The sequence below is a fragment of the Brachycentrus maculatus genome, unplaced genomic scaffold, assembly GCF_059751285.1.
Source record: "Brachycentrus maculatus isolate JH-2025_06_01 unplaced genomic scaffold, ASM5975128v1 h1tg000107l, whole genome shotgun sequence".
Lineage (NCBI taxonomy): Eukaryota > Metazoa > Arthropoda > Insecta > Trichoptera > Brachycentridae > Brachycentrus > Brachycentrus maculatus.
Genome location: NW_028280860.1, coordinates 78,873 through 105,756, shown reverse-complemented (window position 1 = coordinate 105,756; position 26,884 = coordinate 78,873). Strand labels below are relative to the sequence as shown.

At 27.6% G+C, this 26,884-nt stretch overlaps 1 protein-coding gene across 8 annotated transcripts in view; it reads left to right on the top strand.

Annotated features, from left to right (window-relative positions):
• LOC148310089 (uncharacterized) overlaps nt 1-26,628 on the top strand; it is a 102,915-nt gene extending 76,287 nt beyond the window's left edge. For all 8 annotated transcript variants that reach the window (XM_088259025.1, XM_088259026.1, XM_088259021.1 and 5 more), the window contains exons 3-7: nt 2,547-2,758; nt 4,787-4,922; nt 20,576-20,838; nt 23,236-23,377; nt 24,562-26,628. In XM_088259025.1, the coding sequence (XP_088115151.1) occupies nt 2,547-2,758; nt 4,787-4,922; nt 20,576-20,838; nt 23,236-23,377; nt 24,562-24,656 (848 nt within the window). In that variant the 3' untranslated portion in view covers nt 24,657-26,628. The remainder of the gene's footprint in view (nt 1-2,546; nt 2,759-4,786; nt 4,923-20,575; nt 20,839-23,235; nt 23,378-24,561) is intronic.
• The last annotated feature ends 256 nt before the right edge of the window (nt 26,629-26,884 follow it).

The window sequence follows — 26,884 nt, the reverse complement described above, 5'->3', positions numbered from 1 at the left end:
AAGCACTGTAATCTCAGGTTATTTGTTGCTACGGTAGGAATTATTTTATTTATCTATTTTAAAATTAAAACGCCTCTACAGTTTCCATAGCAGGTACATTTTTTTAAAATCCACACATATGTACGAGTTGGTATAAAAAAATAAATAAAACACTTACTAAGATAAAAGTACCTACATGTTTTGTAGTTTTATAAAATAAACAATAAAAAAATTATTAATGGAAAGTAAAAATAAAATCAGAAAATAAACAGATTATAAGTACAAAATTTTAAGACCCAGTATCCCCTGGGAATCAAACCCAGGACCTATACTAGGGTAGTAAAATGTGCTGACCACTACTCTATGGAGGGATTAATTCCCTACACATATAAAAAATAAACTTTGGTCACTTGCTATTACCAGTTTGTTTTTTAATCGTTTGCAAAATATTCCTGGAAGTAGCCAATATACATTTATTGTGTGCATTTTTTATTTTTAATTATATTAATTTATATATCACCAGATCAATAACACGTCCATTAATTATTTGAGTATTTCTTAAATAATTTTCCAATTAAGGTATTCATTCCTGAGAAATTGAAATATTTGAATATATCAGAATATTTCCTTTTGACGCCCGAATGAGATTTAGTTTTTATTATTGGACGATTTCTCGAGCCTTCCGGGGAAATAAATAATGAAAGGAAAGATCAAGAAAGCGTAGATCGCCAGATGAGACTCGGTCCTTTGATGGGATAAAGTATCACTCTGCAGGTAAATTGGGGAAGTCTTACGTCATCAATAAGAAAATTCAAATGTAAAATCAGAAGTATAATCTCATTTCTAAAAGTGTTTTAGTATAAACTACGTCTAATTAAAGCCGATCAAAATAAATTAGCAAAATCTTTTGAATCATGATTCAATTAGAGAGTTAATTATATCGTTTTTACCATTCATATCAATTCCGAATACCTGTTTTAAATAATCAAATGAGAGAGAATGAGTAAACGTTATTTACTTACGATTTATATCTAAACATTACCTTGAATATTCATTTAAAGTATTGAATTTAATTACTGTAAGACCTTGCTATTATAATTAATGTTGATTTATCTAAACACGTTTTTAAACTATAAAAATAAAATAACAAAAAAAATGTCTTATGATGTTATTTTATAACGCGGTTATGAATACTATAAAACGTTGAATATACAATGATATTATTTTTTGTATCATTTCTTAATTCTTATTTATCACGATTTTACACATGTGAATCAGAAAAATTAAATTTCCCGCAATATGTAATATGTAACGCATTCGACATTTTGTCCTCTGGTTATAAATAATATGGATTAATTTGAAATAGTGCAGTATTTTACTAACTTGGCCACAAAATTAAATTTAATCATAATATTTATAACATTTTGGGTGTGTTGAAATCCCTATTCACAGTCCTAAGTTCCACCATTTGGGAATTATTATTACATTTTAACATCTCAACATTGATGAAGAAGAATATACAATTCAGGGTATGTTATTAATCATAGATACTGCCATGGTATCAAATACACCATGTAGATCCAAAGCTTTATAAAGTCCTTAAATATGAAAACTATTTTTAATAGAACTTTAAAATATATTATTAAGGTAGAAACGAAAATAAACACGTCATTTTCACCCACGATTGCAAATTGCACTCATTGCAAATAAAAAAAAGAATACAAAATTCCACAACATTTTGGTTATGTATAAATCCTTGTTAACAAATCTGGGTTTGTCCATTTAGGAATTATTTTTACATTGATGCTTAAATCATAGATGCTGCCGCAAACTCAAACATTAAGTGACATGAGATTTACAATATATGTATGAGTTCCAAAAATTTGAGTAGCGTAGTTGTCAATCATGAGTTGAGTGGTGAATGCTATACCTGTATAAATTAATTACTCAAATCAGCCTATATATATATATATATATATATATATATATATATATATATATATATATATTTATATTTATATATATATATATATATATATATATATATATATATATATATATATATATATATATATATATATATATATATAAATATATATATATATATATATATATATATATATAAATATATATATATATATATATATATATATATATATATATATATATATATATATATATATATATATATATATATATATATATATATATATATATATATATATATATATATATATATATATATATATATATATATATATATATATATATATATATATATATATATATATATTTATATATTTTTTTTCTTTCTTACCTTTAACTAAACACACACACACACACACACACAGACACCACCCTCTCTTCTCTTAATGTTCAACAGTCAGTATTCATAACATAAATGTGGAATTATTTAATTGGCTTTCATTGTCAATGTCACTGTTTTTTTATAATTTTTTTATTTATAAACAAGCTGTATAATTCTCAAACAAATAATATAAATAAACCAAATTCATTTTTCCACATGCAGTCAAGCATTTTCAGGATCTGATTATTTTTCTTTCCAGATGATTCCTGGTGTCTGCACCTGAAGGAAATAAGGATCCCCAGTCATGTCCTGAAAGGAAATATTACCAGACTGGAGTGCAGGTACGCGCTGGACCCTGGGGAAACCCTTTACTCCGTCAAGTGGTACAAGGATGGAGACGAGTTCTTCAGATTCGTCCCCCGAGACGAGCCGCCGGTTCAAGCCTTCTCTCTCCTTGGGGTGGATATAATGGTGAGAAAGATATTTCGATAAAATAATTATTTATCTAACCTCTTTACCCCTCACAATACTAGTAAAGAATTAAGTGATATAAAAATATTAAAGCTCAGAAAATCCTATATTTTATTAAAGCTTTAAGTCCATTGTTTTAAACAAGGGTATCTAGAGATCGCCTTCGTATTTGGTGGAGACCAATTGCCGTTTATATGATGCTTGTTTCGTTCCTATTTTCTATTAGACATGTTACTTTACAAGGGCCAAGAGTAGCCATATACTCGACTTATAATAAATGCCATATAATAGTTTTAGGCGTGTGGTGGTTTGATTCGTAACGTGGGATGAGGAAATAGAAGTTTTTTTAATATGGTTACCAAACACTTAAAAGAACCCTTGTAAGGCAGACAACGATATCATTATGATATTATATGGCGTTAAGAATCAATATATATATATATTTTTTTTTAATATGTGGATATATCAACGTAAATGAAGAAAAATATGGAAATGGAAATCCGAGTGATAAAAGGCATTTTGAGCTGTCATTAGCTTGTTAACATTATCACTTTATTATCCTGTGTAACATTCACCGTTCTACCCATGATCGATAACCAAACTGCTTAAATTTCGTTGAAAGTTATATTTATGCAAAGTTTAAATTAGTTTGTTTTTATAAGACGAAAATTCCGTCATGAAAAAATCTTTTTATAAATCACTCCTAAGTATGGCAAGAAAATATTGTCCACATTGTCATGGACTTTGTTTTGCTATGGACCCATCGTGATACGAAAAAAACCTGAACCAGACACGCAGCGGATCGAGAAGAGACTCCGTACTTCACTTAACAAAAACCAAGATGGTTTTTTTGTAGAGGCACTGCCCACTACCCACCCCTGGGGGTTGCTCCCAACTGGGGTGGACAATGACGTGACTAGCCTATCGAGTGACTCGTCCTTTCTAGTATTCAGGTATCACTGGTCTCGTTGCAGCTAGGGAATTACTTCTATCAGAATAACTCACCTGGTATTCAGAAAATTCACTTTGCCAAATAAACCATTTTTTTAAGGGTACTAGACCTACAATTCGTTATTTGGATTTATGGTACAGATTTAATCTACACCAAAAATATTATTTTCAAACCTAAAATACGAAATTTATTTCATTTTACAGCTCAAAATTTTAAATTTTAATTTTAAATTTTAAAATGAAAATCTAAACTGAAATATCAATCAGAAATACAACATTTGCGAACGAAAAATTTGACACTAAAATAATTTCAAAAAATATATATAAATCCAGGTTTCTCAACATATCATGATAGTGTGAATTTAAAAATATTCAATTATGAACTCAAAATCCCAATAAAAATAATAAAATTATTACTTTTCGAAATTATATTTATTAAAAAAAAAAAACATTTTTAATACCTTTGTCTTATTTTTCTCTAAAATCAATTCGTTAACAGCATTTTTGTTTCCATTTCAAAATTTTTTTCAAAACAAGTATAATTTGCTTTATTGTTTAGATTACTCTACAAAATTTATCATTTACATTTTAAATATATGTACGCTTGGATAGAATAATTTATTTCACGTAAAATAAATTTGTGAATATGTGAATTAGGTTTTAAATGTCACTTCAGATGAAATTATTTTTCGGCATAGAGTTACATCATTAACCCTTAATTAAATCGTGTCTAAATAAACGACAATGCCATTCATTGAAATATTTGTTAGTCCTAATGTCGCTCTACTATAGAAAAGAAAATTGGCATTAATTGATACGGATGTAAGGTAATTAATGTAGGCCAACGTTACAATTTTCCATCCCAGGGTAATAAAATAAAATGAAAGAATATCCAAGTACATATATTTTCTGGATAAAATGCCAGCTTTTAATTGAAATGATTGAAAATCACTCTGGATAAATTGCTGAATCTATAAAATGGAATTAGTGAAAACCAATTTAGATTTTTATTGAATTTTATACTGAAATTGGGTGGCGTTTAATGCTGCCATTTTTAATGGATGTTGTGTTTTTTAGGTCGAAAACTGCACAGAAAATTCAGTGACCCTAGCTCCATTGACCCTCGCATCATCAGGAAGATACCGATGTGAAGTGTCGGGAGAAGCACCTCTCTTTCAAACTGTATCTGATCACAGAGACCTCACTGTTGTTCGTAAGTAAAAAATATTTCTTTAAGAAATAATTATGTTGATAAAACATTGTATATACAACATTTTGAGTGTGTCCAAATACTTTTTCACAAAATCTGGATTATCTCCAATTACAGGAGTTACTTTTAAATTATTTTTTGACATCTCACTAAAGATGAAGAAGAATATGGAAGTCTGGGCATTTACTTAAGACTAGTAAATGCCCAGACTTTTTCTTCTTCTCTAGTAAATGCAGAGAACTTCACTAGAGACATTTATTGGTGAGATGAAAATCATCTCACTAATAGTTATCTCTAGTGAAGTTCTAGTGATTCAAGAACAATGTTTCAAAATTGATTCATATATATGGAACATCCAAGAATTTGAGTAGTGTGGTTGTCAATAATGGGTAGAATTGGTGAATGCTACACGTATGTAAAGTGATCACTTAAACCAGCCTATGACGGTCACCAGCCCCGTAAATGCCCAGACTTCCATATTCTTCTTCATCTTTGATGAGATGTCAAAAAATAATATAAAACATTGTAGTGCAGTGTCTGGTGACCAGTATTACTTTTATAGTGTATAGTTATGAGAACTTCAGACACTAGTTGTGTCATTGCATAAATTGGCTTATGGGGTGAAATAAGTCAGTAGATGATTATGGAGTCAGCCGTATTACTGGATAAAGTCTATAGTTTTTATCGAGTCAATTTTATTTTTACGCACGCCTAGGTAATTTTTTTGTGATGAGTATTCTCTCGTTAATACCTACGGTCTTTTTCTTTTATGTACTATAAAAACACCGAACAACAGGTTTTTTTTAATATTAATTTGGTGTTTTTATTATGTCAAATCGACAATGTCCTTAATAGTGTACAATATTTTGTTAAGATAAAAAAATACTACAAGTCTTTTATCGAATTTCTCCCCATGGTTTTTATAACTCCAAGTAGCACTTAAGATTTTAAGGGTTTCCCTCAGCCAAAGAGGTATTTAGCTGATAAGCCGAGGTGATTGACGCTTTCAGTACTTAACTGCACTACCACAAACTCCTCAGCTGGATAGCTAGTTATTTCACCACGGGTAATTACATAACACCACCCAGATTACTATCGCTGTATCCGAGGTATAATAGTTATCCTTATTGTACCGCGGGAGGAACAACAAAAGGCTTTCGCCGAAACCGCTGTCCCGACATCAATCTCCACCGCGCTGCCGTTATACCAGCGAAGTCGTAACTTTCTAAACGTACTAAAATGAATCTATACAAACGTATGAATTGTACCTATACACCCAAAGCTAGATTATACGAATTCAGTCTTCATATTCCGAGCGCAAAGTTCTGAAATTTTAAATTATCTTTGGTAATTTGGTTTGCCTCGAGGAAGGACATCCTACAAGGCATACGGCAAATGCTAGCCTTCTCGAGATTATTGTAAAGTAGCGGAACGTGTTTCGTTAGAGTGAGATCTCCATTCGCAAACAGCGTGCGTGTTTCGAGATTTTTCATAGCGAAATTTGTGTGTTTTCTCTTTAGTAATATCTCTAAAAGTTGCTTCACCATATTTCTCGTGATTTCTTTGTAGCACAACAAAGCTAAGAAATGTTTCTTTCATTTAAAATAACGATGATAAATAACAAGTTTGCCAAAGCGTAAATGAATAAAGAAAAAACACTCGTGTTCTTTATAACTATTTGCTTTGAGCATTGGATGACTCTGAACCTACAAGCAATTTGTTGGGCTCTTGTTAGTATTATTCTGACATTTATTAATTCTTTTCTTACTGTTCCTGTAAAAATACAGGTAAAAAGTATTTTTGTCTGATATATAACAATGTTTTATGTAGCTTTTCATGGTGATATTTTGTTTTTGGATGATACATTTGAAACTCGTTTTTATTTTACAGTTTCAAAGTCCAATAAATTTACAACCAGAACGCCGTTAGTTAAAAATATACTGAATAATTGTAATTACATTTTTTTACTCAAATAAATATTTGAAGTTTGTGAGAAATAAGCAAGACTGGTAAAATACTCGTAAATGTTTATTTGAAACTATCTGTACCCAGCCATGGATTGCTATGGTTCAGTCTGGTTAAATAGAAAAAAGGCAAAAAAAACAAATATTCCTTAATATGATATGTTTAGTTTTACAATGCTTGTCAAAATACAATATTTTACCAGCTGTCAAGAAACACGCTGTTCTCACTTAGCGATGATTATTATTATGTGTATTGCAGTTATATTCAACGCTATAATTGAGGTTAAAAACAACTGTTTGAAGAAACTCGTTTTTATCTATCACATATAAAACAAGAATGTATTTTAATGCGAAGATGTGTGGAAATTTCAAAGCAAGAGAGAATAACTTTAGGAGATTTAAGATTTAAGATTTAAGATTTAAAACGAAAGGTAAAAATATTAGCGTTGTCAAATTCAACGTTACGTCGAAATTTTAAAACAAGCGATTTTGAACAATGAAATATTTTAAAAAATTCTTAAGCTGATTTTAAAATAAAGGTAATTTGAATTTTTTTCAATATAGTTTATTGATTTGATATTTCAAACGTTTTTCATATTCATGGAATATTTTTTTAAAGCTATTAAAAAAATGAAAGAAAATACATGTGGACAAATTATTTCTTATTTAAATTTTAAAACTCATCATTGACTTTAATCCACACACTTAATGATATAAAAGGTACTCTAGTCAATGAATGTAGTATAAGTTAAATCTTTATTAATATATCCTTTTATATATTTAATGTGGTCACATTGTTTTTTACAATTTTAATTAATTTTCTAACAATCTTAAAATTAAAAACGCAGTTCTCTCCAAAAAAAACCTTAGTTCTTGTGCTGGGAGAGAGACTTACACTTGTTTTACAATTTACAGTTTATTTTTATTGAACTTTTTTTTTCTTTCTTAGATTAACATTAATAAAATTCATTTCGTCTATAGGAAGGTTGTTGAAGTATTTACTTCCCAAATATTTAAAGTTGTGATTGAATTGTTTGGTATTGCATTTTGGTATTGTAGAGTCATGTTAATATCTCAAAGATGAGCTTTTATTCAGATTTAAGTAATTTTCACCCTTAAAGAGTTGGAAAATAACGTTTTTTTTAAATAGTTTATATTTTTGGGACCTTGAATATTGAAAATAATTTTATTCGATAGGTTTTTTTTTCTTCTTAAAATTACTTTAATAATGGTTCTCTGAACTGTTTTTTATAGGGATCAAGGCGTTGTTGTGAGTCCTCCCCCCATCCAACAATGCCATAATATAGTAATGAGTAAACAATGGCATTGTCAACTCTTTTTAAGTTTTTTAAGCCTAATAAATATATATATATATATATATATATATATATATATATATATATATATATATATATATATATATATATATATATATATATATATATATATATATATATATATATATATATATATATATATATATATATATATATATATATATATATATATATGTATAAATATATATATATATATATATATATATATATAAATATATATATATATATATATATATATATATATATATATATATATATATATATATATATATATATATATATATATATATATATATATATATATATATATATATATAAATATATATATATATATATATATATATATATATATATATATATATATATATGTATAAATATAATATATATATATATATATATATATATATATATATATATATATATATATATATATATATATATATATGTATAAATATATATATATATATATATATATATATATATATATATATATATATATATATATATATATATATATATATAAATATATATTATAAGTATATACATTTCCCTATTATTATTAAGTCCATTTATCTGAGTATGGAATTTTAAATTCTATTGATATACATCATAAGTATTATTTTACTTCGTCAACAACAAACCTGGGACAACATACAATATATTGGAACGCGTTTACCATCGAATTATTTAAAAACAACAAAAAATAATGGAAAAATATGTATATATGCCAATGTATAACAAATAGTCCTGTATAATAATATGAGTTCATTCGTTTGTATGACATATATAACGAAACAGAGCTCAAACGAGTAGAGATTGTTCAATAACTCTTTAAAAAAATGCTTTTGATTTCGTTTACATGGTTAACAGGCAGAAAAATACCCTCAAGGGATCGAAAAAATATACATTAGGGTAAAATACTTTCTCTTCTGTAGACAAATATTCTGATGTATCCAAACCAACATTTTTGAATATCGACAAAATATGTTAAATTTTATATAAATTTACAAAAATTTCGGATATCACTAACTAAATACGAATCAAAGATGTGTTGATTCATGTTAAGTCATCCGTTTTAAGTAATTTCTCTGAGTAAACCTTTTAGCAAAATCTAAACTGGCAATGCACATTCTGGTTTCAGCCCAATCGTAAGTTAGCAAAAGAAGGATGAAATTAGTCTGAATGCAGTCAATATGCGATCTCTCAGTCGAAAGTGCTGCAAAACGATGTATGATAGATATTCGAATGGCGATATAAGGAAATAATGCCAGGCTGAGATAAGCATTAATGATAAAATTAAAAAAGATGTGATGAGATGGTTTTGGAATGTGAATCGAATTATCAGCGAGCATATATGAGAAAATGCATGAATGTGGAAGAGGCCCTTTCAGATCACCTTTCTTTCGTGTATTTAACGATCATGATAACATTGCTATGCACCATCGGGTGCAGACAAAGGTTAGAAAAATATATAAATGATATATTTTTAAATATTTTTCTTTTAAATATAAATATACACATGTGACTCATAATAAATATTAATGTAGTCTTTAAAGAACACCAATTTTACAGCACAATCGGTGATATTAATTACCAAACTCTTACATTGAAGACCTTGCGGCTAAGGGGGTGTCATTTGGAGCTTTAAACGGACAGATTTCTTTTAATGCGGTGGCCTATTTAGCTGCTCAATGGGCGGGAAGCATGGGAAAGTGTGCAGATGGTCCTCGCGCTACCCGCCATAAGGCCATCGGATTAAAGGCGGAAACATTTGGTGGAAAGCCTTGCGGAATACGTTTATAGCGATATCTCCACTGTTTGAGCAAGAGCTCAACGCGAAATGCACACTTTAACACTTTGATCATTTATCAAGATGTTCGTGTTGCTAAATTTTCATATCCTGACAGAAAAACCTCAAAAATGTCCCGGGATTATGAAAAAATCCAGTATTCATGTTTTCATAACGCTTTGGTACGCTTCCATAGTTTGTTTGCCAGATGGAAATGACACGATTGTTTGTTTGCATTGTTTTGTTGCGAAATATTTTTGCCTTGCAAATTATGTGATATTTTTAATTTTGATATAAATCCTGCAAGATATTCTCGGTAAAGGTAAATTGTCATTCGTAAACGGTCAATTGTTGTCAACGTCAAAAATTGATTTTACTTATTGCGTCGGCATTTCCGTTGCAATGCTTGAAATGGTTTATAATGAAATTTATTCAAAATATAGTTTCATTAAAATTATTGGTACATACATACCTACTCGTACTTAAAAAAAAGGTTAAATATATAAATTTTTTTCAAATAAATACTACTTGTTTCGGAAAAGTAGTCTCATTGACAGGAGAGTCAAGACTTTGAACGTTTAAATTCAATTATTAGCTTCCCAAAATAGAGCAATATTAAAAATACTTGTGTGTCTATAAATAACTGCCTTTAGTAAAATTGATTGAAATTTGTGACAAAGATGGCAAGACAAAATCACTTTTATTTTAAAATTAAAAATAAGTGAAAAATTGAAGAATATTTAGAGTGATACTTAGTGTTTATTTATTTATTCCTTTAAGTATTAACTTTAAATTATTTTAAATATATCGCCGTTTTCAAAAAGTCGATTTTCTGTCTTTTTTTAGTTTTTTTAATTGACATCAAAATTGATATTCGACTTTAATTCAGTACGGAAAATGTTCTTTTCTTTAAGTAAATGTGCACGACTTAAAATAAATACATATTATTAAATATATTTTAAAGTGATATTTGAAATTGTCTTACGGATTTTTTTTAAAAATAGAATAGTTTAATTGCTTGTAATAAATCGCGTTGTAAGTTTGTAAATTCATGCTGACAAATTTATTGTGAATATTAACGTACAGTAACACAATTTAATGAAATGCGGGTAATGTTTTTTTTTAAAAGCAAATCAAACAACAAATATGCACCGCTTGACCATTTTTTAATAATAAAAATCATCGTCTTGTTCTCATTAATACAAGCAACAGTAGCAAGTGTATTAGTAAAAACGATTTGTTAAGTTTATTTTCCTTTTTTTTGTAAGAGTGGATCTAAAAAAACCCAATCTGGTATGGTCGACTTCCGGGTATGGTAGAAATCTTTCATAAAAAATATCTCGAAGATTACGACCGCTTTTTGTCTGAAAATACGCACACAGAATTCATTAGGACCAATATTATCAGCACAATATTAAAGTCAGTATTATGTGATTCCATCTGATTTAAATGATACACTTAATAATTAATAAAATTCTTCAGAGAAATTGACATTTTTTATAACTTTATAAATTTATAAATTTATATTTTTTGTAAATATATACAAGAATAAACCCATAATTAACAATATGACGATGACTAAAGACTCTCTCCTATTGTCTATGTTCCCACTGATAAGAAATAAAAATTTAAAATTCAAAAATAAAATAAAATAAGAAACAGCTCCAACCCCCCCTTCAACCTTCAACATTCCAAGGACCCAGCTCTAAATTTTGGAATAAGCTTCATATACGGTGTTTGAAAATGATGCAGAATGCATTGCAACCGTGTCACATTACATTTTAAGAAAAAATGGTGTTTACTTAGTAAAACTTAAATTAAGAACAATTCTAGATCACTTGTCATATAGTTTCTGATAATGTGCCTCCCGATTATACAATATCATATCTCTTAAGAGGAATCGAAAGCACGTATTAGAAGGTATGGTGTGAATTTATTAATCCGTACGTAATACGTCCCGAGAATTATAATTCAAAGTGTGTTTCCGAACCCGGAACTTTGGACGAACGGAAGACAGGGACGTGTTCATTGATTTGTAGCAGGTGCAACGAGCGACGCGGAAAACAAAGTTTTAAAAGCAATTTTCTGCTCCATATTGAGAAAATACATTGTCGTATCTCGTCGTTTTGCGAATGATCCTCTTTGTTTATTGAGAAACGATTATCTTTAAATAATTTGAATTCGAGTCAAACATATTTTTCATTACGTTTATGTTTTGAGGTATAATCACATGTCGGACCCTCTCCACGTCAAGGGTACTTTATTTTTTTTTAAATATTGTTTTGTGATAAGTATGACATTTTATAGACTGAAAACTGCTGCAGTTAAAAAGTTAATAATAAGCATTCGGAGTATATTGCAGTCTTCCGTGTTATTTATCTACTCATATTGTCTATCGTAATTCATTTAAACTACCTAAACACGAAATGCGACACCTTTTCATATGCAATTTTACCCGCCCTTGGTCGGAAATATTATCAAAGTTTAATTAAAAAACTGTTACATAAATTTCTTATAAATTAAAAGCAGTTTTCTTCTCACTTTGATACATTGGACTTGTAGCACTCTTGATGTAGGGATGCTATATATCTTTAAATGGCTCGTACAACTTACATCATCTTTTTATGAATAGTCTTTTTTAAACTTAATATTTTCTATAATTATTTCTTATATATTAATTATATTGTTTAAAGAGTTTTATTTTTAAAGTTACTAAAACTGTTTTTTTTATATCTGATATTGAAAAAAATCTCTTATTAACAAAAAAAAAAAAATAGTAAAAAACAAAGACTCAAATGTAAGAAACATGTTTTTAAATATTTTTATCTGATCGAAATTTATTTAGGAAATGCTATAAATATTTTAATTCGTCATAATACTATTGTCAAAGGATTGGAATGATTTAAAATGATATTATTCATGTACTCTATTTCTGCTTTACTCTTATAAACTCTTATATTTTACACTACGTACAGAGACATTTAATTTAAAATTTAAAATCCAAGCGATGTTCAAAGACGTGTTAATTAATTTTTAAGATTAACAATTTTCCCTCTTTTAAAAATGAAAAATTATATTTTCCTTACGGACGTCCCTTGTCACTTGTTTTACAAAAATAAAATAAGAATTCAACTTCATTCGTAAAAGCAGAATATCAAGAAACTAGTATTGGACCTTTTCCGTGAAAATACGCAAAAAGAATTCAATTAGGTATTTTCTGTCTCTATTTTCGTATATTATGTTTCTTACCAAAATGAAACCGAAATATCATTATCCAAACCAAAAATTTGATGTTCTTATTTGAAAAGGTCATGTTAACAATTTGTATTTAATCTTAATAACGTCCTTTCATTAATATAAAAAAGGACTACTGCCTACTTAGAGTTAATACGGAAACTTTAAGCGTGCAAAAACGTACTCGTATGTGTATTTATTATTTAATATGTATTTATTTTTTAAATAAAGATTTGAAAACACATAAAATATTGTAAATGAATAACATTTAAAAAAAACGGATCGTTAATTCTTTAGCTGTTCAAATTTTCATTATTTCACTCCCAAAAAGTTTTGTGACTTCGATTTAATATCATTTTTTGTTTTGAATTGTTTATCGGAACAAAGTTTGTTTGCGTTCAGTCTTCATCCTAGTGGTAGGGAGGTTTGGATTACTCCAGTACCGCAAGCAAAGTTAGCACATTTGGTTACCGTGCATGTGGCCTCCGGTTCGATTCCCTTGGGGTATAGGAAGAGCTTTATATACTATATATATATATATAGATATATATATATATATATATATATATATATATATATATATATATATATATATATATATATATATATATATATATATATAATATATATATATATATATATATATATATATATATATAAATATATATATATATATATATATATATATATATTTAATATATATATATATATATAAAATATATATATATATATATATAAATATATATAAATAAATATATATTTATATATATATATATATATATATATATATATATATAATATATATATATATATATATATATATATATATGTATATATATATATATATATATATATATATATATATATATATATATATATATATATATATATATATATATATATATATATATATATATATATATATATATATATTTTTATATATATATATATATATATATATATATATATATATATATATATATATATATATATATATATATATATATATATATAAATATATTTATATATATATAAATATATATATATATATATATATATATATATATATATATATATATATATATATATATATATATATATATATATATATATATATATATATATATATATATATATATATATATATATATATATATATATATATATATAATATATATATATATATATTAATATATATATATATATATATATATATATATAAATATATATAAATATATATATATTTATATATATATATATATATATATATATATATAAATATATATATATATATGTATATAATATATATATATATATATATATATATTTTTATATATATATATATATATATATATATATATATATATATATATATATATATATATATATATAAATATATTTATATATATATAAATATATATATATATATATATATATATATATATTTATATATATATATATATATATATATATATATATATATATATATATATATATATATATATATATATATATATATATATATAATATATATATATATATATATATATATATATATATATATATATATATATATATATATATATATATATATATATATATATATGTATATATATATATATATATATATATAAATATATATATATATATATATATATATATATATATATATATATATATATATATATATATATGTATATATATATATATATATATATATATATATATATATATATATATATATATATATATATATATATATAAATATATATATATATATATATATATATATATATATATATATATATATATATATATATATATATATATATATATATATATATTATATATATATATATATATATATATATATATATAGATAATCACTTTTCATGGATTTATTTAATTATTAATTAAATAATAATAAAAAACATCCAATTAACAAAAGAGTTATTTTGCACTAGATGTACCTGGCCACGCGTTGCTGTGACTCAATCTGATAAAACGAAAAAAAAAACACATAATTCAAATGTGTTTCATTTCCCAATGCTTGAGAAGCAATGAAAACATTGTTTCAAAAATCTATGTAACAACAATGCGATCGAAAACATTGAAAAAGCGCACTCTCCGAAAATGAGTACTATTTAGGATTGTGTGATTTGCTGTTACCTACAACAGATGGCAGTGCCATTTATTTCTAAAGATCTCTTTAAAAAAACATGTTTTATCCATCACAGGTAAAAATTCCAATTATAATTATGTTTTAAAAAACATTCGTGTATTTTAATGTGACTATTTGCTAACTTTTCAAAGCAAAAGTTGAATAACTTTTTGAACTACTTCACATGTATTTATATGGATAAACATATTATTGGCACATGGATATTCAAATAAAATATTGTTTAATAAGGAAAACTAACATCAAACATTTTTTTTCAGATCAATTTCTCACCAAAACTAAATAAATTATTTCTAATGGAAAACTTATACTGTGAACGAAAGATGGATATTTGTACATGAAGTTATATAAATATTAAACTTAGCTTAATAAATATCCATTGCTTAAGGGCAAAGTTCGGATATTAGAAATTGATATCTTATACTCGTATGAGTGTAGACAATATTGAATAAACACAGTTATTATGTAGAGGTGGATACCTATTTACATTAATATTATATTATCAATGTCTCCTAGGCCAGGAGTCGGTAACCTCTTGGATCAAAAAAACCAAACGTGAAAAGCAAAATGATTTAGAATTTTTTGGGGAGCCAATTTCAAATTAACAATAATTTAATAAAATTTAAAGAATGTTGAAAAGAACCTGTACGTATTTTTAGGTTAATAATTTTTAATCAGACATACTTTTTATGTAGATTAATACATCTATCGTACATTTATAAATCAGTGCAAAAAAAGATTTTGATTACGCCATTTTCTATTAAAATAAACTAAATATATATTTTTTAAGGAATCTCTGAAACTAAAAAAATATTTAACATTCAATGATTTATGTATTTTATTGTGCACTTTTATTTTATTAAGTTAATAGGACAGAATAAAAATAAAGTACATATTTAAAAGTTAATTAATTTCTTTATGTATAGAACATATTTTTTTAAATCAAAATTTCTGTAAAAAAATGTCATTTTGAATTTAACAAAGAGCCACACAAATTGTTTAAAGAAACACATGTGGCTCGCAAGCCGCACTTTGCCGACCCCTGTCCTAGGAGCAGCGGTGAGCCTTCTACATATTATGTGTGTTGTCAGCGGCGACGCCTGAGCCTAGGCAATCGGGCGGTCACCTAGGGCGACAGCTCCAGAGGCTAGATTTCAGGCGTCAAAACAATTCATTAAAAAAGAATCCCAAAGAATTCTGAAGAATCTTGAAAAATAAAAATGAACTGAAAATCCTTGGCCTTTTGCCTAGAATTTTCACTCATAAATTACATGAAATTATAGTAACTTTAAACATACAGAGTAAATCCACTCACGAGTGGGCATAGGCTATGAAACTTAAAAAGTTGAAGCCTGAGTAGGGTCATGATAAGCGGTGTTGCATAAGCCGTAGCTAGATTTCAGAGTCACTAGGACGTTAGGTTATTCAAAAATCCCATCGACTTTTTTTCCTGAATTCTTTTTTAAAATCTCAGATCTTCTAAAAAAGTCCCGAAAACCATCTCGAATCTCAAAACCAAGACCTGTATAAGAAACATATATTTACTCTTTTTTATGTTTTTAGAAAGACGGTGTATGTAGGTATGGATGTGAAAAAAATAAAGATGACAGTAGACTACATTCAGTCAAAATTCCTTCTCTTAAACGTTGTGTAATAGATGTTCAAATGGTGATATAAGGAAAGATAGCAAGGCATAGGCATTATCGATAAAATAAAGATGGTCGTGTTGAGATGGTTTGGGCATGTAAATCGAATGGGTAAATGAATTTATGAAGTGAATGTGGTTGGTAATAGAAGCAGACGAAGACCTAGGAAAACTTGGCAAAATCAAATATTTCAAACAATTGAATGTGGTCAGTTCAGTACGTATGAGGTGATGCAAGAATGTGAAATGGACAGATTGGTGCGGCGTTCTATTCTCACAGCCTACCCCTGCCGAGAAGCGGCGAGATGGTTAGTTAGTAAGTTTTGTTAGTTAGAAAGGTGAACTTATGGTTTGAATGTTTGCCTAGATAAATATACTTGGCGGTACTGGATATCGTATGCAAAAGTAATATGGTTAGCATACAGTGGTTTTCTACTATATAAACCACCGTAGGTGTTGATATAAAATGCAGATTCTGTTGGATCTTGATAAACCAAAGCTTGACACTTCCATTTTCAGGTAGACACGGGTCAAGAGAGAGGAATAAGATTGAAACTCTTTCGCATTTTTATACAGTATTTTATTTATTATAAAAACTTAAATGACAACTCACGACATTTTAAATGTCTTCAAATCAAAAATCTTTGTTCATATTATATCAAGTTTAACATCTCGACATAGATGAAGAAGATGTTTGAAAATTATATGTATTTAAAAAGTAAAACATTAATTAAAAAAGAATGTAGAAGTCTAGGTATTTACAGAGTTTACGATCTGTTGGTTTGAGTGATCACTTTACACACGTGTCATATTCACCATTAAGTAGAGATCAGTACCTTTTTTACCACTTTTATTACCCTTATCCACACTTTATGATGCATAGGGCACTGAATCATATTGATGCAGTGTTATTTTGATCGTTTCTTACATAAAGGCAAGGTGATCACTAATGCGCTACAGGGACCTGTCCAGGATAATATGAAATAAATATTGGAACATAAAATCACTAATATATTTATTTTCACACCCCTTACCCTGGGAATCGGACCCGGGACCTCCAGCATGGCAGCTAAACACGCTGACCATTACACCGAGGAGGCGGACAAAGGCGGAGGCGGTTTTTTACCACTAGAATATGAATATCGGGAAATGGTTTTTTTTCTCTTAATTTTTGGTCTCCAAACTGAAGTGGACTGAATTCTATTTTTTATTATTATTTTATTTTATTTTATTTTATAAAATTTCAATGAACATTAATAACAACAGTTTACTCACTTTTGAGGAGGGATAATTGTTATATTATCTGTGCTGTTAACACTATTTGCGGTCGTTTCGGATTCAATTCTGTGTCCATGATTGCATCTGAAGATATTAGGCAAATTGTACATTCAAGATTACTATTAAAATGGTATTGGCATGTTTAAGATATACCTACATACTCGCATAATGATTCCATACACGAATACTGTTGATTAAAAAAATCGGTCTCGGATAGGTTTTTTGTCGCTTCGAAGCAAGGCATCAATATTCAAATGCTTTCGTAATACGAGATTTATAAAATATTCGACAAAAAATGTTTTCGTATTTTGTAAATAAAGAAATTATTTATTTTATACAAACCCTATCTGTAAATAACAGTATCTGAGCACGATACTCAGCAGATGTACAATAAATTGGAAATTTACATATTTATTCGGTTCGAGTATTTTCAGTACAACTCATAAAATACAGACGAAAGTATTATCCAGTAATACTTATACAAGATTACCTTTAAGCCACAGAAGAAAAAAGATCTTTCTTGGGATTTCCATGTTGTACCTACCCATACAAAAAAATACACCGTGTTCGTGATTTTTTATCTTACTCCGCACTGTCTACATATGTATTATAAATGTCATATAAGTATTTTTTACTAGATATTGTTTTTTTTAATTTTGTTTTGTTTTGAAACAGCTATCAATTTGAAAATCTGCACTGCGTCACATAACATCATACAAAGTCTATAGATAGTAATTTAATATGTTCAGTCCTCGAGTGTGGAATAAAGGGAGATTGGATTCTGGAAATCAGAGATGTGAGATAAGAAAGGGGTCCGTTAGATGCTTGTACCGCTAGAAACCTTATTACCATAACTCATATTCCCTTAATAGGAGTATTGTACTACATTTCCGCTTGTGCAAAGTTTATGCCAAAAACAAAATTATTTCTGATTCGTGATGCCTTTGTGATAGTAATGAAAGGGATGGTTGGAATTATATTCCTCGTACCCGATTGCTTTCAGTTATTATACGAAGGTCGTAGTCTGATTACGAGATACGTAATTTAAAGACGAAAAGTCTTTGTAATATTGTACATTTTACGACATACCAATTTTATTATTCGCTTCAAAGTAAAGTAAAATATCAAAATGTTGCAAATAATTTATATACCTCGTTTTATGCTTATTTTTCTAGTTGCCGAGGTTCGATGTATCGTGGTTTTATCGAGTTTTCGAGATCCTCGAAAAAAAAATCCATGTAAAAATCCTCAAAAGAATAATAATTGAAACGTTACCCTTGAAATCTTCACAAAACAAACGTATCTAAATAATCCGAGGGAGGTTTAGGCAAAGCCATTGTCTTAACCAGTAATAAAATCCAAAGGCCAAAGTTTCTTACACGATACAGCGAAGGGCGTGATATTAACGGAGCGCTGGGGCGCGTGCTGTGGTTTGCACCATATCGCCAGCCCCATATATGAGATTTGTCTCCCAACACGTGACAGATTTACGAACAAGATGAAGATGTCCCCTGTACATTACAGCTGGGAACAATGTCTCGTAAGTCGTGTAATAGCGCCTGGACAAATTTCATATCATATTTCTCACAGAGCTTTTAAATGGAAAACGGCACACCGCGGTATATTTATTGCCACAGTTTACAAATACACTTACTATAGCTATTAATTTACTCAAATTCAAACATAAAATTTAAATGACAGATCTCTCAATCAAATATCGAGCTTTATAACCGTAGCAATAATATATTTCAAATATCGTGACTTTTGAATATAAAAAAGGTATCTTATTTTATTTTATGTCGACATTAATTAGAAATTCTCATGACGATTTCAACGATCAAACCCAATTTAATATTTTTATTTTTTTAGACGCATGGAATCGAGCAAATATAAGTTTAAAACATATTTTCGTATGAACTATTCTTTAATAATCTAAATGTTTTCCTTATCTCTTTTTTAAAAAAATTTCAGCTTTATTTATTAGCTTTATTTCAGCTTATTCAGCTTTATTTCAGCTTTATTTTTAGCAAACGAAAAAATCTTCAATCCTGAATGAATTTGTTTTACGTACAAAAATGATGATATAACGTTCTTTGACTAAAAAAGTGATAAATCAAAATATGCAAAAAATATATTTTTCCGTCTCAAAACAGGCATAACGTCACGATCTTAGTTTTTCTCTATCGGAACACTGTTAAATAAACAAATAAAGTAATATTTATTGTTCCAGATCTCCCAGAGAGTGACCCTATTATAACTGGAATACGTTCTCGGTACCATATCAACGAATTGGCTCGTTTGAATTGCACTGCCGGACCCTCTATTCCTGGAGCCACCTTGGGCTGGTTTATAAACGGAGAACCTGTGAACAATGAAGCACTTCTGGGACCAGCACGAGATATAGAAGATGAAGATGGAATGCACACCACGGTACTGGGTCTTCAATTCAGAATTCTGGAAAGGCACTTCATCAAAGGAGACATGAAACTGAAGGTGAGAAAACCTTTACTTTTGTCCCCTTTACATACTATTTATTAATTCAAATTTGGCTTTTTATTATAATACTTGTAAATCATATATAAATACATAAGTATGTATTTTAAAATTATTTATTAACATTGGTACCATAAACCAAGTTGGAATACAAAATGCCGAACCCTCTTCTAGTGGAACGGAAGGCCTGTTGACGACAGCCAACAGTCCGGCATCTGCTAAGGAGTCAAACGTGGTTTTTCCCGGCAATTTTGAGAAATTCCTGATTGATCCACAATAGTTCATCTTCTTTTCGTTCCCAAAGCAGATGAAAATAAAATATATTCTTTGCCAGAAGAAACTAAAATTCACTAATTGATCTTTAAACTTTTTACATAATAAGTTAGGTAAATAATTATTTATTAAAATTATACACTTGAATATATTACTTTAAACAAATTCATTATTATTGGTTTTAATTTGTACCAGAAGATGAAAACATCTGTCGTTTTCGAAACTAGTCGTAAATAAAAATAAAACTCATTAAAGTGGTACATTCAAGTGTTTAATTTTAATAAAAAATCATGTCATTCCACAAAGTTAGTGCCGAATCAATAAATAATATAGGTAAATAATTCATGAAACTCCCATCTAAAAAATAACATTAGTCATAAAAAAGAATCTAAGTATAAAGAAGCTATTCATAAATGGATAATTGAAGTGGGTAGATCTGAAAGAGATTGCATCATTCGCTCATGTCGTATTTAATAGCATATTATTAACAATTTTCATTCATATAATTTTACAAATAAATATTGCAAAATGTGCCATCGGCACGGGAAAACTCAGTGGGAACACGTCGTAATTTGTAAATGCATGTAATAAAATAAAAATAAAACATAATTAATTAATTATAACTGTTTTTTAATATCGGGTTCCAATGATCTGATTTACTTTGACATAATCGTTTTCAATGCTCATATTTCCATCACCTTCAAAAGTTGGAATCTCAACTGATCCACCATCGTTTGAAAAATTTAGATTTAAAAATAGATTTAAATTCGTAACCTTTAATGGGTAAAATTTCTCGCTTCTTCGCGAATTTATTTATATTATATCACTTTGAATCTTCCGTAACATTTTTCATTAATTTGAGTTTTGTGTTTGCGTCGGATACATAATAATGTAGGAATTTTAAAATCGGAGCTGAAACAGCCGTTGGCGTTTGAAACAGAATATGAGATTTTAAAAGATCGTTTAAAATGTAATTTGATCTACTATATAGGAAGATTTTTTTTCTAATAATGAAATCGTTGTTTATAAAATTTGAAGAGGAGTGAATTCCACTAAATAATATTTTCGTAGATGAGGCTAAAGAAATATAAAAAATTAAAATAAAAAAACAGCGAAAACTTACAAATTACAAATTGTGTACAAATGTATGAATTTAATTTTTTTTTGTACAAAAATGTGCTTATTTAGTTTTTAACCATTTACCTCGGCTGATTCATGAAAACTACGCGAATATCATAGAAAGATGTATGGGACTCCAGGATTCAGGATTCACAACTAAATTTCTTAGAACGGGAATCTTAGATTGTATTTTTTTTTTCAATTATATTCGAACTGTGTATTGGGGTCTGTCTAAATAATGACAAGAAAAAATGCCTTTTTTGATAACGATAATCGGATTAAATAATTGTAATAATAATGGTATTGGTATCTCTCCTACAACAAATTCATTTTTTTTTGTGTTATCCCATAAAACTTAAAAAATGTCGATTTGAATATGAACGAAATCTTTAAATGAAATGGCTCTGAATCTGACTGCCATAAGCCATATCACTATTCTGAGTTTATATGACTTTATACATATTGCTGGTTGAATGCCAAAGGGCCACAACACAAAAAAAAACTGTTTATTCCAAAAGTGGTATCTAAATCATCAACATTTTCATATTTGAAAAAGACACCCATAATTCTAGCGTGAGAAATGTACATTTCATTTAGAATCATGGGTGTCTTTTTCGAATATTAATCTGTCCGGGAGTATAGCCGTACATGTACGGCCATACCAAACATTCCTCAAAGGAGTATGGCCATTCATGTACGGCCGATACAAAACAAGATTTGTGACATGATTTATGTATGTATGTATGTATGTATGTATGTAGCATGTTTAAAACATGATTTATGCCAAATTATAGATGTTTCGATAAATCATGTTTACTGGAGTAAATATTTTTTATTCAAGAATATTTGTTGCTAACCTATATCACATAAATTTATAAAAAGTAAAAAAAATCGCTAAAAAACTCACATCCCAGATACAGTTTTGTCAGATACCATTTTTGGAATAAAGAGTTGTTTGGCATTTAACCAGCAATATGTAGTTTAATTGACTTAAAATGCTCGCAGTGTTCCGCAACGATTGAGACGGTGTATTCCAAGAGTTACGAGGAGTGCGTGGAAGGAGAACGGCCGCAAAGAGCACCAGCAATGGAAAGCAGAGATATCACAGCACAAGCAGCTGTCAATTCCCATGCAGATAGAGTACAAGGTATGTGAGCTTTGATTTGTATCTATTTACGGCAGTCGAAGGCGACGAAAGGTTAAGTCCAAAATTACATTTTTATTTGATTCGCGTATTTATCCCTAATCGTGACAAAATAGGTTGTAACATAAAACGTATGTCAATCATTTCATCCATAGGTTAAACGATTGAATAAAAAATGAAAAGTCGACTGCCATTTCCAATAAACACGTTAGCAGTGTATAAGTTCAACAAGCTAATACAAATACTGGTATGCAACCCGGGTAACCTAGACATACTGCTATTTCCCTTTCTTAACCTATCATTTCTGCAAAAAAATATTGGAGTTATGTCATAGTTTTATCACCTTTATACCATCGAATATATTATTTTGATAAATCCAAGAATCTGGAGAACAGAACTGATCACTTAGCCTTTATATAATAAATGATAAATGTAACACCGCATCGATCCGATTAGGTACCCTATGCATCATTCGAGTATGGTTAGTGGTCAAAATAAATAAATAATTTACGAAAACACAGCATTCACTCAAATCCTTGATTCTTAGCAAACATATGTTACTTATATGAGTATGTATATAGATATAAAAGTTTTGATGTTATATAATCTGTATGTTTCGTCTTGTACATACATTTTCTTTAAGTTATTTTTCTCCTATTTTGGACTTGGCCCTTCTACAACCTTACATATTACTTACTCCGTATTAAGTCATAAATAAATAAATCTAGAACTTGTCATTGACTGCGCTTGATTCACTTTTTTGTTTGTTGGTAAAATGTATTCATCCAAGTTTACAATTGATTTTAGGCAAGTAACTGACTAGTTAGTTACTATTCTGAGTAATTACTTTGGTGTAAATGTCGAAAACGTAAAGGCAGTAATTTGAACCCACTGTTCTAAAAACAAACAATTTTTGTTATTGTTTATCATATTTTCAATTTCGCTTAGATTAAGCTAAAAACCGTATTGAATTTAAAGATTTTTTGCCTTTTAAGGACATAATGATATATGTTTTTAAATAATGAAATCATGATCATAATTTTTTTAACAGTTATTGTAGCTTGCTGAAATCGGTGCCTTTATTTCATAATTTAATTACATATCCGATAAAAGTTCATTAATTTAATAAATATACTCAGATTGCAAACAGTTAGAATATAAAATATTTAATGTACTTTTTTTTCCAGCTGGCAGCACTGCGATGTCCAAAGCAGACCACATGCTCCTAATAGCTCTTCTCATCTCGACTCGCTACCTTACACTTTGTCTAAGTGGGAGATAACCGCTACATATCATTACTACATAAAAGTTATAATCGAACTAGACTAGTTAAATAATGCCAAAGATTGATTTCATTTCATGAATGCTGTTTTTCATCTTCCACAAACCCTGTAATTTTTGCACAGTGAAAATGTTACGAAAGTTAATTGAGAGAAGAAAATTTACTCTTACTTTTGCTTTAATAAAATACGTTACAACCAGAAGCATGATATTTTTAAGAAAGCTTATTATGTCTCATATCCCTACAGCTAACATCTTTCTCAAATTCAATTATAATGTAGCTTCGACAATCTACTTTAAAGTTAAAAACACTTTTGTAAAATACAATATTTGAACATATAAAAAAAACACCCTTTTTCCATAGGTAGGAACACTCTTTCGTGAAATTTTATTCGTTTTTCAAGCAGCTATTTTATTTATTTCTATGCAATTTTAGTTATTTGTTAGATATCAATTTTTCTTTGTTTTTGTAATGGTCATGTTGGTGAAAAAAATCATTTTTGTGAACTCCGGTCAGTACAAATAGTTTAAAAAGAGAATCTAGGAAATGTACATTTATTGTTTACTACATAAAATGTTCATACATGTATTTTTTTAAACATAAATTCACATAAAAACCTGAAAATTTTTGGTACCTACATATGTGTATTGAAAAAAGGTGAAGTCATTTTAAATTAACGTACGTGAGAAAGCAGTTTTCTCACAAATGCCACAAAAAAACTATTCTTTGTCTTGTCAACGATACAATTAAGCTAAACTTTACTCACGTTTTAGTTTAAGAAAGTAAAAATATTTTCTAAAGAATGCGTTGTCAAAAAAAGGATTCAACGATTATATCGTACACAAAATGTCGAAACATTCTTCATGTAAACATTTTTTTCTCTGTGGTCCAGTTGAAGAAGAAAAACAGCTTCATGTTTCTAGAGATCTATTGGGGATGTACCTTTTATTTTTAATGTTATATATTTCAAGAAGAGATTCGAAAATGTGATCATTAGTTTGGATAATCATCCGTTAGAAAAGGTATATGGAATTACAAAATGAATTTTCATAACGATTCCAAGAAAATATCAAAAATATATTGTAGTTAGGTAAAGAAAATTAAAATAGACATATCTTATTCTCTTAATGTGTAGCAATAATGTAATTTTTAAATATTTACCTACGTGTTATAAATACATACGTATTGATATGATAAAACTATTTACTTTCATAATTATAACCTTCATTTGATGTAAAATAACATTATATGTCTATATATGTCTATATAAACTTGTTATAAAATGTTACATAAACCATAAAGATTAATGAAAGAATCACATTTGCTCAACGCAAGTGTAATGAAATCAGTTCAATATTTTCCATTGTTTCATTACACTCGCAAAAATCGGCATGATAAATTTCAAACTGGTACTAGTATAGTTAACTAACGTATTTTCATTAATGTAAGCTTTATGAATTGTTTGTTATAACTTACTGAGTATAAAATTTGTACAATATATAATATGATCGGTGTCTCGGAACTCGTGGGTGCAACTTGAATAACAAAATGTATCATTTGTAAAACATGATAAAACATAATATACACATTCATATACAATGTCAACAATCGTTATTTAAGGAGTACATATTATATTTGAGCATGTAACAAAATTAAAGCCTGAGTGAAATGATCGCCGTCTGGTCTTGTTTCATAGTTTTTGGTTAATTTTGAAATAACAATAATGAAATCAACCGAACGATTTTTATAAGTACCTACCATCAATTTCTGTTTCGATACTACTCTCTGTTTTTTTTAAATATTTATGAAATTAAGGTTTATATATCAATGATATGATCAGACAGGATATTTCCATCTTAATAATGAACATAAAATATATTTTTCAGTTTCTTATTTTTTTTACATCTCCGAATGAGAAAATGTTAATTTGACATCCAGTCAGTTGAAAATGGTAGTCTTATTTAGACCACGAGTTACGGTCCACCGTATATTAAAATAATATATATATATATATATATATATATATATATATATATATATATATATATATATATATATATATATATATATATATATATATATATATATATATATATATATATATATATATATATATATATATATATATATATATATATATATATATATATATATATATATACATATATATTTATATCATATATATATAAATATGCACTTTTTTTCTCTAAATGTACTGTTCCAGTCCA